The following is a 12,822-nucleotide window of genomic DNA, read 5'->3' on the forward strand; positions in this document are numbered from 1 at the left end:
TGGTTTTGCTCAGGCAGCCCTTTGATGAATTGTTGGTTATTTTGTCATGCTAAAGGTGCTAGATTAAATAGATGCTGTTGCTCATTTGTTTCAGTTTGTTTCACCTTGCTTATGGTCTGCTTGAAGCACTCATAAAACGGAAGATGCAGCTGGCATTTCTAGGGCTGGTAGCTGATCACATGAGAGGAATGATCAAATTAGGTGTGGTAGATTATGTAGCTTTGAGTGATCCAATGCTGTGTTAATTTAAAGTGCTTCAAAAACATTGCAATAATTAATACCAATAATGTGACAACATAAAACTTACATAAACAGATAAAATAGAAATCAAAGCTCATTTTACTAACATAATTAAAATAGAATTTTTTTGAGATGCCAGTGTTACAGTTAAAATGTTAAAAGTCATATTGGGTGGGACATCCAATACGATTAAATTTTATCTTCACACAGGAGGAGAAAAGAAGAATGAGAGAAGAGAGAGAGAAGCGAAGGATGGAGGCAGCGGAGAAACGCCAGAAAGTGCTTAGTATTTCAGGTAGTGAAATGGAGGACCCATTCCTCCCCCTCAGTCCCAGGAGCCCAACCTTTAAGGTAAGAATTCCTATAGATTATTTTGTTTTGACAGTGCTTGAGTAAAGATTAAGCTCCACAAGGCTAATAGCACTATGTAAGACTTAAGGTGAATATGTAAGAGGGGACAATGCAACTACACAACATTAAGTTAGTGAAGTATTTGCATGGGAGGGCACAGAACGAAACTCAAATCCTATGTCATTCCAGACTCTCATTTACATGAAGCTTCACTGCAGTACATGGTGTAAACAGTGACCTGGAATGCCAGGAGTCAACTAACAAGAGTATCATGATGTTCATTCACCATCTATCTGTCCTTCTAAGAATGAATACAGTTTTTGTTTGCTCTGCAAAAATGTTTGTAATGTTAAAAAGTGATAGTCTGTGGCATATGGGGCTTTGTTCAGTGTATAGGATAACATTATAGTATGCCAACTAAGATTTCTAGCTAACCATCTTAACAACAGAACCAAAACTATAATATTCCTCAAGTCTTTACAGATAAATTAATTTCTGAAGTTGCATTGATTTGTTGGTGAGACAAGCTTACACATTGTGATTGTCATTCAGAATTGAATGTGTATTTTGTTTGCTCTCTAAAGACGTCTGAAGTCTTAAATGATGCTCTAGTCAATGTGGAGCCTTGCTATAGAGCTCTGACAGTGCAATGAACCTTCCAATATATCTGAATCTTTAGCACTGGCAAGGAACATACATAGGGGCACTTCTGTGTTCACGTAAAGAGTGCACCCATGGCATTATCTTGCATTGCAATCTATCAACCAAATTAATCTGATATTTCATTTCATGTATAAAGCCCTACGAACAGATGAGGGGGTAACATTTTGATTTATCTCAATAAATAGATTGAGGTACTTAAAGAGAGTAATCTACAATCTGGCTGGGATACATTCTAGGTTACTAAAGGTGGAAATTCCATGGGAAGTAAGAGTGGAAATTCTAGAGGCTCTGGGCATAATCTTCCAATCCTCTTTGGATGGGGTGGTGCTGTCGAATGTTACATGCTCTTCTAATGAGGTAAAACAAAGCAAGAAAAAGGTCCATCAATATTTGATGAAACTTTGAGTCAATAATCTGGGAAATATCCTTGGCATTCGGAAATTTTTCTTTTTCAATCTTTTTATTAGTTTTCAAATTAATACAAATTAATATATAGCATCAATATTTATGCATGTAATACAAAGAGATCAGGATAACAATCATAGAATACATAATCATAAAGAACAATAAAATATAAAAAAAAACTGTAGATCCAACGATCTCTTAGTAAATGAATATAATATAAAAGAAAGGAAAGAAGATTTATTATATAAATTTTTTAAAAAACCCAAATCAATAAAAAAAATTATAAACAATATAAACTAAACAAATAAAAACTTTTTTAAAAAAAAACAAACAACAAAAAAAGAGAAAAAAAAACTGGGCTAAAATTTCTCAGTAGGAACAGAGCAATATTATGTCATCTAGTCCGTTCCTCTAAGTTGGAAAGTTATTGAAAGGGGATCTACATCATGTGAAAATATTGAATAACTGGATTCCAAATATCTTCAAATTTAAGCAAAGGATCAACAGTACCACTCCTAATTTTTTCCAAGTTTAAACATGATATAGTTTGAGAAAACCATTGAAAAGTAGTAGTGGGTATTGGATCCTTCCATTTAAGCAAAATGGATCGTTTGGCCATTAATGTAACAAAAGCAATCATACGGTTAGTGGAAGGAGATAAATGGCCAGACTCTATCCTTGGTAATCCAAAAATTGCAGTGATAGGGTGAGGTTGTAAATCAATCTTCAATACGTTTGAAATAATGTTAAAAATGTCTTTCCAATATTTTTCCAGAAGAGGACAGGACCAAAACATATGTGTCAAAGAAGCCACATTCGATTTACATCTATCACATATAGGATTCATATGGTTATAAAAATGAGCTAACTTACCTTTGGACATATGGGTCCTGTGGACTACATTAAACTGTATCAATGAGTGTCTGGCACACATTGAAGATGTATTGACGGCATTCGCAAATTTTTAGGTTAATAATCAAAACTCAGCATAGTTTAGATGCAAATCATCTTCGAGAAATGATTAATTTTTTGATGAGGTATCAGATGGCATGCCAAGCCAGGATCTTAACCAATGAGTCCACAACAGACACAATATCAGTGCAGACTTTTTCTCAGTCTTTCTAGTTATATTGCTGCACTTCACCTACAATAAGCTTCCCACAGTAGTGGAGCTGATCTATGGGACAAAGGGATAAATATATGTAGTCTCTGGTCCAAAGCCAAGGCCATCCCAACTTCAGTCATCGAGCTGCAGTACATGGATGGTACATGCTTTTATGCATGTTCAGAGGCCAAGCTGCAAATCATTGCCTGTACATTTACTGAAGTATACAGGAGAATGGGTCATAGACTTACCATCTGCAAAACAAGGGTCCTCTACCAACCTGCTCCCATGGTACAATACTGACCTCTAACAATAATGGCCCATGAAGAGATTCTGGGAAACTGGGACCACCTATCAGTAAAGGCAAATATAAATGATGAAATTCATGGTCAGTATGCCAACATAGGCTTTGGCCATCTGAGGAAAAAGGTGTTAGAAGGTCAACATCTCAAAGTCAGCACAAAGCTCATGGTCTGCCAGGAAGCAGTGGTCTTTGCCTTGCTGGCCTTTGTGCAACTTAAAGTACTAGAGAGGTACCATCAATACTGCCTCTGCAAGACTTTCCAAATCCACTGTCAGATTAAATGAACCAATGTCAACGTCCTCTCTCAGGCCAATGTCTGAACATTGGGGTGCTAATTACACTCAGTCAGTTCTAATGGCCAGGTCATGTTGCATATATACCCAACACTAGATTCCCGAAAACAGATATGCTAGTCTGAGTTCTGTCAAAGGAAGAAATTACCTGGTGGACAGAGGAGAGGATTTCAGGATGATCTCAAAGCCTCCTTGAAAATGTGTAACCTCTTCACTGAATCTCGGGAATCCCTGGCCCATTACTACAATGGAGGCGGAGCATTTGGAATGGCATTGAGAACCTTAAGAATATTCCATCAGGAACACAGAACCCCAACGTTACTGACAGAAGGAGCACATTACCTCCCCAAACTACTCATTAAGTGCTCCTATCTCAGACAGAGCTTGTAGGTCCCATATTGGCCTCATCGGCTGTCTTAGAACCCAAAGAACTGGAGTGGCAACAATTCATCCTTGATCCTAAGGGAATGCTTCAGAAGAAGAAACTTTCAAAAAGCACTTGATAAAGTGTCATATTTGTTTTCAAAATTAAAAGTAAAACATGGATGAAAGTGATGTTAACAGCAAAGTTACAAAATTTGCTTAGAGGATGAAGCAGAGAACAGTGGATGATTTGTTCTTCACACTGAAGGGAAGTGCCCTGTGATATCCATTGGGATGGGGGTTGAGGGCGAAGTGGGTGGGAGTTAGATTTGGAGTCACTGCTCTTCTTGATGCAGGCTAAAAATGGCATTATTTCAGAGTTTGCAAATGATGTGAAGCTCTGAAATGCCGTCAGCATTCTGGAGTATAACACATCTCAGGAGAAAATAGCCTTGATTTTGATTCTTTCACTTCAAATAATATCTCTTTAATATGTGGCTCACAACTTTATTGTCTAAAATTGCAGTTGCATGATTTAACTTGAAAATGTGTGGTGCTAACAATGCTGTTTGCATGGTGCATGGCCTTTTACTTAAAAGGTTTCCATCTCCAAGGCATACTAACCAATGACAAAGTAGATACCTGTCCTGATGATGAGTTAGTGTAGGCCCTTTGAATGAATCCTGTAGGAGACACCATAGTACAAGAGTCAGCTTGCTGCTGCTGGGAAGATTTTCATTGATCTGCCAGATGCTGCATAATAAAGCCCAACAGTTAGATACCACCCACACTGTGCATTAAACCATCATATGCAGCTGGTTTAATTTTCACTGTGGGTGGTACCTTAACCCTGCCCATCACGTGACTTGGTGGCACCGTGGAGAGTATGAAACCTGCATAGTACAGCTATGGGCAAGGTTACAAAAGAATCTGTGTCATTTTATCCTGGAAGGCCATTCCATTGGATTGCACATTAACCCTTGCTCCTCTGTTAGTGCTTCTGTACTGTGAACATTACATGGGCAAGGTACTGCATAATCTGAAATAAAAACAGAAAATGTTGAACATATTGACCTGCTGAGCATTTCCAGGGTTACATTGTTTGAGTGAAAGATTGATTGCTAGCCATGCATCTTTCATTTTGTTTAGCGAGTCTTATGGTCCTCATTCACACATATCCGGCTTTGCAAATGGTTGCTTGCCTAATGCAGGTGGCAAAAAACTCAACCCTTCCTTTCAAAACAGCTCAATCCTTTCAGCCTAAGTGATTCAGCTCAATTTAACAATGTCCTGGATGTTCTTTGCCATAATTTGGACAGACCACTTGAACAAATAAAAGCTACTTGCACATTGAGAGCTATGTTCCTCTTTTAGGGAAGAAACTATTTGTTTAGTGGGTTGCCTGGACAGCAGAAGCACCTGTTTCCTATTTCCTGACTCCATTTTCCATTCACCATATGGACAATGTTCCTCACATAAATAGACCGCTTCCTTAGTTACAGTATCGCAAATCCTGTAAAAATAAAGCAGATAATAAAACGTATTGAAATTATTGTTAAGTGCTTGTAAAAGAAGTCCTTATTGGTAGTTTATTCGGGTATGCTTTGCAACTTCGTCTAAACCCGACTGGAATTGCACCCCAGCAAAAAGCTGACTTTCATATTTAAAAAAGACTTTGTTGTCGAGGGTCTTACCACATACTATTCATAGTCCTGGCCAGATCAAGGTGTTCGATTTCTATTAGTGATCTTCAGTTTAAACCCCATAAACCTGCCTTCCACTAGACACAGTATTAAAATAGAGACCCATACCTTAGAATTACAGTTTCAACAAAAGAAAAATGAGCCAAGGATATTCTGTGTCTTGGCCAAATCTGTTTAAAACTAGCTTCCTCCTCTCTGGTTCCTCCCTGCTAATATGCCAAAGTCAAAATTATACATGGTTTAGAAAATGGGAGATGTTCTTCAGCACATCGCTTATTCTTAGCTATAATAGAGAGGAAGTGAAGCAGTATTGAAATGATGCAGCAGAACAATATGCACATTTTATCTAGTTTCCCAATGATCAACTGGCAATATTTTATTAATAATACTAAGCGATGATATGACCATTTCTGAAAATGAAACAGAAATACAGGCACATTGCTTCTGAATTAAGAGTAGTTGCCTGTGCAAGATCAGAAGCTGGACTTGCTTTTAAGACTGAAGCCCACAAGAGAGATATTTAAAGGCTGCAATTTCATTTCAGGCTGTAAATGATTAGCAATGTCTTAAAAAAAGGAATTTCTTTCTTAATTGTGAGGAATTAGCAGGCAACCTGCAAGCCCACTTGTCAGCTTGATAAATTCTCATACAGTAGTGACAAAGCAGCAGCAAGTTGAGATGATGATGAAAACACCATGTGGTTTGCAAAAATAGTTTTCTTGCTTCTTGTCACTTCCTCAGGGCAGAAACTCTGAATTGTGCTGTACGCTTGTTACCCTTGTGTGGCTGACTTTAACTTTGGGCAGCTAATGCAGTTACAAAAAGGCAATTCAAAAAAAAGTGTGATTAATGACTTGATCCTATAAATGAGACTCTGAGCATTAAAAAATGAAGAAGTGATGTTGAGTTTGTCCAAGATCTTGGTTACATTGCATTCAGATCTGGGCACTCCGTTATGGAGAGAGCCTTAGTGCTGAGTATGAGGAATTGTAGTTATGGAAAGCCTTAAAACAAAACATTTGCTTCCCTCAGCAAAATAATAAGGCATGATCTAATCAAGATTGTTCAAATTATTGTGAGTGCTCATAGGATAAATAATACCCACCAGTTTATAATCTAGTGGAAAAAAAAGGCTTAAGCTCTGAATTATCCAGCCTGGGGAAAGTTATAAGGACATAGACTGTTTATTATTTGTTTCTACTGACCTAAGCTGACAGTACTTAAGGAAAGCTGATAACATTTGAAAAGTGTAGAATATTAAAGGATATAGGGAAAGAACAAGGAACCCGGATTACAGTAGAAAGTTCTCATTGAAAAATTGGCAAAGGAAGAAAGGGTGAATGGCCTGTCTTTGTCCTAGAAGTTCTATGATTACATAATGGTAATGAGCTGCTTGAACCAGACCTGACTTCATATAAATCCCTCAATTATATTTCAGGCTTTAATTCTTTGCTACTTCTGTTATTAACTTTCAGTTCGATTCCAGGCTTTGATTCTTCGCTGTGTGTTTTCTCAAAATGTATCTTTATGATTATACTTGTTGGATTCCAGACTTTAACTGAGCCCCACAATTCCTTGCATATTAATAAGTCATCAGAATTATTGATTAGATTTCAGCTGTAACTGAAATTTGATTTTTTAAAATTTATTCATGACATTAAAAGGGCCTGTATTTAATGCCCACTGATAATTACCATTGAGAAGATGGCGGTGAGCTATCTTCTTGAACCACAGCCATCATTGTGGCATGGTTTCTTGCCCAGGTCGGTGTGGGAGTTCCAGAACTTGGGCCCAGCAATGTGTCCAAGTCAGGACTCGGGGACCGTGGTGATGGTGGTGCTCCATTGCCTCCTGCAAGTTCTTTCCTGACCATTGGTAGGGATGATAGATTTGGAAGTTGATTGGGAAGGAGCATTGGCACAATTTGATCCCTGGAACATGCGGCAGACACAATGCACTGGCAGTGAAAAGAGTGAATATTCATGGTGGTGCTTGGGATATCAATCAAATGGGCTGCGTACCCCTGGACAAGGACAGGCCCTTCGGTCCACAATGTCTGTGCAGACAGAACATGATGCCAATTTCAACTAATCCCATCTGCTTGCACATGGTCTAAACCCCTCCATCCCCTGCCTGTTCATGTGCCTGCCTAAAAGCCTCTTAAACGTTGCGATCATATCTGATTCCAGCACCTGCCCTGGCAGTGCGTTCCAAATACCCGTCATGCTGTTTGTTTTAAAAATGCCTCGCAAATCTTCTCTAAACTTGTCCCCTCTCAACTTAAATCTATGTCCTCTAGTATTTGACATTTCCACCCTGGGAAAAAGACTCTGACCATCTACCCTATGTGTGGCTTTCATAATTACATACACTTCTATCAGGTCACTCATTCAGCCTCCAACGATCCAGAGAAAACAACCATTCCTGTTAGCTAATACTCTCTAATCCAGACAACATCCTGGATTACAGAGTATTAGCCTCTTTTTGCACTCTCTCCAAAGCCTGCACATTCTTCCTGTCATGCGGTGACCAGAACTGCAAACAATACTCTCACATGGCCTGACAAAAGTTTTATACAGCTGCAACATGATGTGCCAACTTTTATATTCAATATCCTGCCCGATGAAGGCAAGTATGCCGTATGCCACCTTTACCACCCTCTCTACTTGTGTTGCCACTTTCAAGGAACTGTGGACTTTTACCTCAAGGTCCCTCTGTACATCAGTGCTCCTAAGTGTCCTGCCATTTACTGTATACTTTCCTCTTACATTTGAATTCCCAAAGTGCAACACCTCACACTTATCTGGATTAAACTCCATTTGCCATTTCCCCAACCATGTTTCCAACTGATCTATATCCTGCTGAATCCTTTGATACCTTGCTCACTATCCACAACCTCTGCCAATTTTCATGTTGACTGCAAAATTACTAATCAGCTCACGTACATTTTCGTCCACATCATTTGTACACATATCACAAAACAGGTCCCAGGTCCCAGCACTGATCCCTGTGGAACACCACTGGTCAGAGACCTCCAATCAGAATAACGCCCCTCCGCCACTACCCTCTGACTTCAATGATCAAACCAATTTTGAATCCAATGCCCAAGTCTCCATGGGTCCCAAGTGCGTTAATCTTCTGGATCAGCCTGCTGTGAGGGAAAGTGTTAAATGCCAGTATTGAGTTTCTTGGATCTGCACCAGACAAGCAAAAGTGTTCTGATTTGTGCTTTGGCAGACCCCAAACTGAGCTGCAGTGAGCACGTTATTGCAGAGTTAGTACTACCTGATTTAAACTATTAATGATTTCCATCCTTTAGGTGATAATTGAGAGCAGACTGGTTGGAAGAGAGTTGGTCAGACTAGATTTGTCCTGCATTTTGTGGATAAGATCGAGCTGGATAGTTTTCCATGTTTTTGGGTGGATGTTAATGATTCACCTGTCCTGGAACAACTTGCCCAGAAGTGCAACTGCTTCTATAACACAGTTATTCAACATTATAACCAGAATGCAGGAAGGGGCATAGACTTCACTGTATCCTGTGCACTCAAGACATTTCTTGATTTGACCTGAGGTGGGGTTGATTTGGGTGACGATCAGGCTTCTGTGATAATGTGTACTTCAGGAGGAGATGCAGATGGATGGTCCCCTCAACATTTCAACTGATGCTTGCACACACCAGGTGGAACCTGCAGCCTGAAATGCCTGTCACTGAGCATGCATGCAAGGGTCTCATATCAGGTGAACCAGATGTCAGGGTCTGTCCAAGCATTGGTTGGAGCTTGCAACCTGCAGATGTGCTTCTGGCAGAAATTATTAGTAAACATTTCAGACTGGACTTTTCCACTTGATGAAGGCATAAACCAGCAGACAAACATATTATTGTTTTGGACCTTTCTCCTTCTATTAGCCACTTAACTGTCCATCACCAATTATCACTGGATGTGACTGGAGTGCAGATTAATCTAATCCTTCAGTGTTGGGTTGCATGGCTCTTCTGCAGCAAGTTCTAAATCATATCCAGATACCTATTTCTTTAACATTTATTCTTAAAGTACTGGTGCAACTTGAAATTATATTGTGTAGCACACTGGTTATGTGGCATTATATGATGGAGTTTTATTCCATAAGCTTATTGGTAACAGGGATCCTGGGCTTATCAAAGCAGCAAGTTTACTATTTTGCTTCATGTCCTTCATGCTTATAACATACTGGAGCTTGGCTGGGCATTCATTGTTAGATGCAGTGGGGTGCCATGCACGTCTGGATGCCATTTCCCCCCCCCCCCCCCCATATAACTCCATCCTGTGCAGCCCATGCCTAGGGCCTAGCAGTTTAGCTGTACTCACTCCGCTGTGGCAAAATGGAGGAAAGGGCTGTGAATGCCTTAGACGTGTACGGCCAGTTCATCTGTGCATGAAGCCTTGGGAATAGAAGGGTCATCCTTTCACGCAGCCAGCATTCACATATTTGTTCCACTCAACAATTTACCTCAGCTCCAATCTTAAAAGAGCTTCTCGCTGCACTGTGGTAACTGCTCACTGGCAATTTTCCACTCCAGCAAATCCAAGGCCCTGCTTATTTGTAGCAAATTGATCTATTCTCATTCCTTAAAAAAAGATGGCAGTTGAAATACATTATTATTTGCACTTAACATGATTAAACTGTAGTTAATTTTTTTTTAAAGTGACCACAAACTGCTAGAAGCATCTGATGAATTGTGAAACAGGATGTTGTGAGGATGCAATCTGTCACATTACAATTTTAGTGTAGGCTTACAAACAGGATACCACATCTTTTCATCCCACATCTTACAAAAGTATGCACCCAGAATTTTGTACAGATGCTATGTTGTCCTGTGTAGTATGCCCCAAGCAAAAAAAAACAAAAGAAATCCCCTCATTGAAGACTTACAGGCTTCAATTAGAAATATTAACTCTGATATTTGTGGGGAGGTAGTGGTGGATGCAGTAACAGCAGAGAAGTGTGGAAATCAGAGGACATGCAGGCCTGATGATACTTACCATGTCCTCCATTTCATTTGCTAATTATATTTCCTACTGGACCGTTGCCAAATTTCCAGGCTTGTCACCTGCCATGGAAATAAATAAAGAACATCAAGACGTCCTTGATCTGAACAGCCACTGACAGTCGGATTAGAGTGATGGGATGGGAAGTGGGCATCAAATGGTCAGGAATGATCAGGGTTTACAATGGGGTTTGGTGGAACCTCAGTATTTGTCTATCACAGTGGCTTGAAATTGGGTAATATTAGGATTGGCAGAGACAAAGTTGGAGAAGGGGTCTCAAGGGATGGCAGTTGTCAGCAGTGCCTGTGAACAGCAATAGGGAGGCCAAGGATTTGCTTGAACAAACAGGAGGAGTTTAATATCAAGCCCATTATCTCAATGCACACATCAAGCATTCTGGGCCTTTGCATTTCAACTTCAATATAGTGGAGGCAAGTCATTCAGTTGTCTCCCTTTTCTCACTGTGCAGGAAAAGGGAAAAGTAAAGTGTTCCAATGGACTTGGTGGAGTGGAGACACGAATGTGGAAACTGATTTCTGGTAGAAGGAAGGAGGGGAGGTAAAGAATCATTAAATGGAGCATGCAAGATTTAGCATGAGTCCAGCAGTCACTGATCCGAGCATTTTATACACCCCAATGTAGTTAGAAATATTTTTGTATTATTTATGTACATGATGGGCTTTGATTTTTTTAGCTCCTATGTCATAATAAGTTTAGTTATGTGTTGTACTTGCTGAGAATCATATTATTCTTTAAGATAAGATATCTTTATTAGTCACATGTACATCGAAACACACAGTGAAATGCATCTTTTGTGTAGAGTGTTCTGGGGGCAGCCCACAAGTGTCACCATGTTTCCGGCACCAGCATAGCATGCCCACAACTTCCTAACCTGTACGTCCTTGGAATGTGGGAGGAAACCAGAGCACCCGCAGGCACAGGGAGAATGTACAAACTCCTTACAGACAGTGGCCAGAATTGAACCCGGGTCACTGGCGCTGTAATAGCGTTACTCTAACTGCTATACTACCGTGCCTGTCCATGCTGAAAGTATACTAAAATACTGAAAGAAACCAACTGGAAACTTATGGGGTACTTGAACAATGCCAACTCCATCACCCTTATGGATGTTGGGGAGGGATAACATAACTTTTAAATGAGCAAATTATATTATTCAGTTGTTTTCTTTATTGTTTTTCCAATGGGATGCATATGGTAGTTTTTTTTTTGCCTATCTTTGTCTTCCTGTTATGGCATTAAATGTGTGTGTGTGTGGTGGGGGTGGGGTGTGTGAAGCTATTTATATGAAATGAATGACTGTCTGAATGCCATTATCTGAGTTACGATTGTTCCTGGAATGTGTACATCTCTCATAAACTGAGATGTCATTTAGAGAGTTCAGATCACAGCCTATTGCCTTTTTACAGCCAATGTTAACAAGGTGAATCTACATGCAGACAGAATTAAAGCAACTTCTATTAAATTTGCATGCATCTGTTTGAGGAAAAACAAAACCTGATCAATTGCATTAAACATGACAACCTGAAGCTCCTGTTCTGCAACATAGAACATGTCTGGGGAAATTTCATGGTGTCATGTCTTTCGTTTGCTTTCCCAAATCCCAAATGGACCTGGCCATTGCATTACTGAATTCTCTTTGATGTCTCTCCTGTAACCCTGCCAATAATACTAACAAGACTTGCTCTCAGTTATCTTTGGGCTGTTGCTATTTTTCTGTCTTTTTGTCATGGCATTCCTATCTCCTATCGCCTGTGTCTGTAATTTCAGAAAGAGTTTGACGAGGGGATGACATCAGAAACAACTTGCTTGGTGAGTCAATCAAATGCACAGTTAAAACCAAATGAGCCATCTTAACTTGTTCCATATCATAACGGTTGATACCAATTGATACCATCTAAAGAAATCTCGTATTCAGTCATCAGGTCAATTAAATACGGTTGGATTGTTAGTCATTTTGTAAGTACAATTTATCACCTAGTCTTTGAGTGGATTCATTATCCAAGGCTGACAGTGCTCATTTATATCTTCTATCTGTTGCACTGGGTTCAATTGTATTATCACTTCCATTATTCTGACTCAGATCAGCTAACGGAAAGAACCAGAGGTGAACATAGACCAGAGATCAAACTTGAGGCATTTCTGGTCTTGTGGCTAAGCTAAACTGAACCAGAAGGAGCAATGTATAATGGGTCATCTCAGACACGAAGGAGCAGTCTCTTGCATCCATTCTTTGATCATTTAATGATGCAAATATTTGTGGAACCATTTCCACAATTTAAAATATCTTCCCCTCTTCCCCTCCATTAATTTGCTTCTCTGCCTGCAATGACCTGTCCCAGGGCAA

At 39.7% G+C, this 12,822-nt stretch overlaps 1 protein-coding gene across 7 annotated transcripts in view; it reads left to right on the plus strand.

Annotated features, from left to right (window-relative positions):
* The window catches only part of lsp1a (lymphocyte specific protein 1 a), a 215,809-nt gene that overhangs the window by 163,136 nt on the left and 39,851 nt on the right, over positions 1–12,822 (plus strand). For 6 of the 7 annotated variants that reach the window (XM_052029175.1, XM_052029176.1, XM_052029180.1 and 3 more), the window contains 2 exons: positions 451–591; positions 12,246–12,287. In XM_052029175.1, coding sequence (XP_051885135.1) covers positions 451–591; positions 12,246–12,287 — 183 coding nt within the window. The remainder of the gene's footprint in view (positions 1–450; positions 592–12,245; positions 12,288–12,822) is intronic. The other variant, XM_052029179.1, reaches the window with a different exon arrangement.

This window comes from Pristis pectinata, chromosome 14 (assembly GCF_009764475.1).
Source record: "Pristis pectinata isolate sPriPec2 chromosome 14, sPriPec2.1.pri, whole genome shotgun sequence".
Classification (NCBI taxonomy): domain Eukaryota; kingdom Metazoa; phylum Chordata; class Chondrichthyes; order Rhinopristiformes; family Pristidae; genus Pristis; species Pristis pectinata.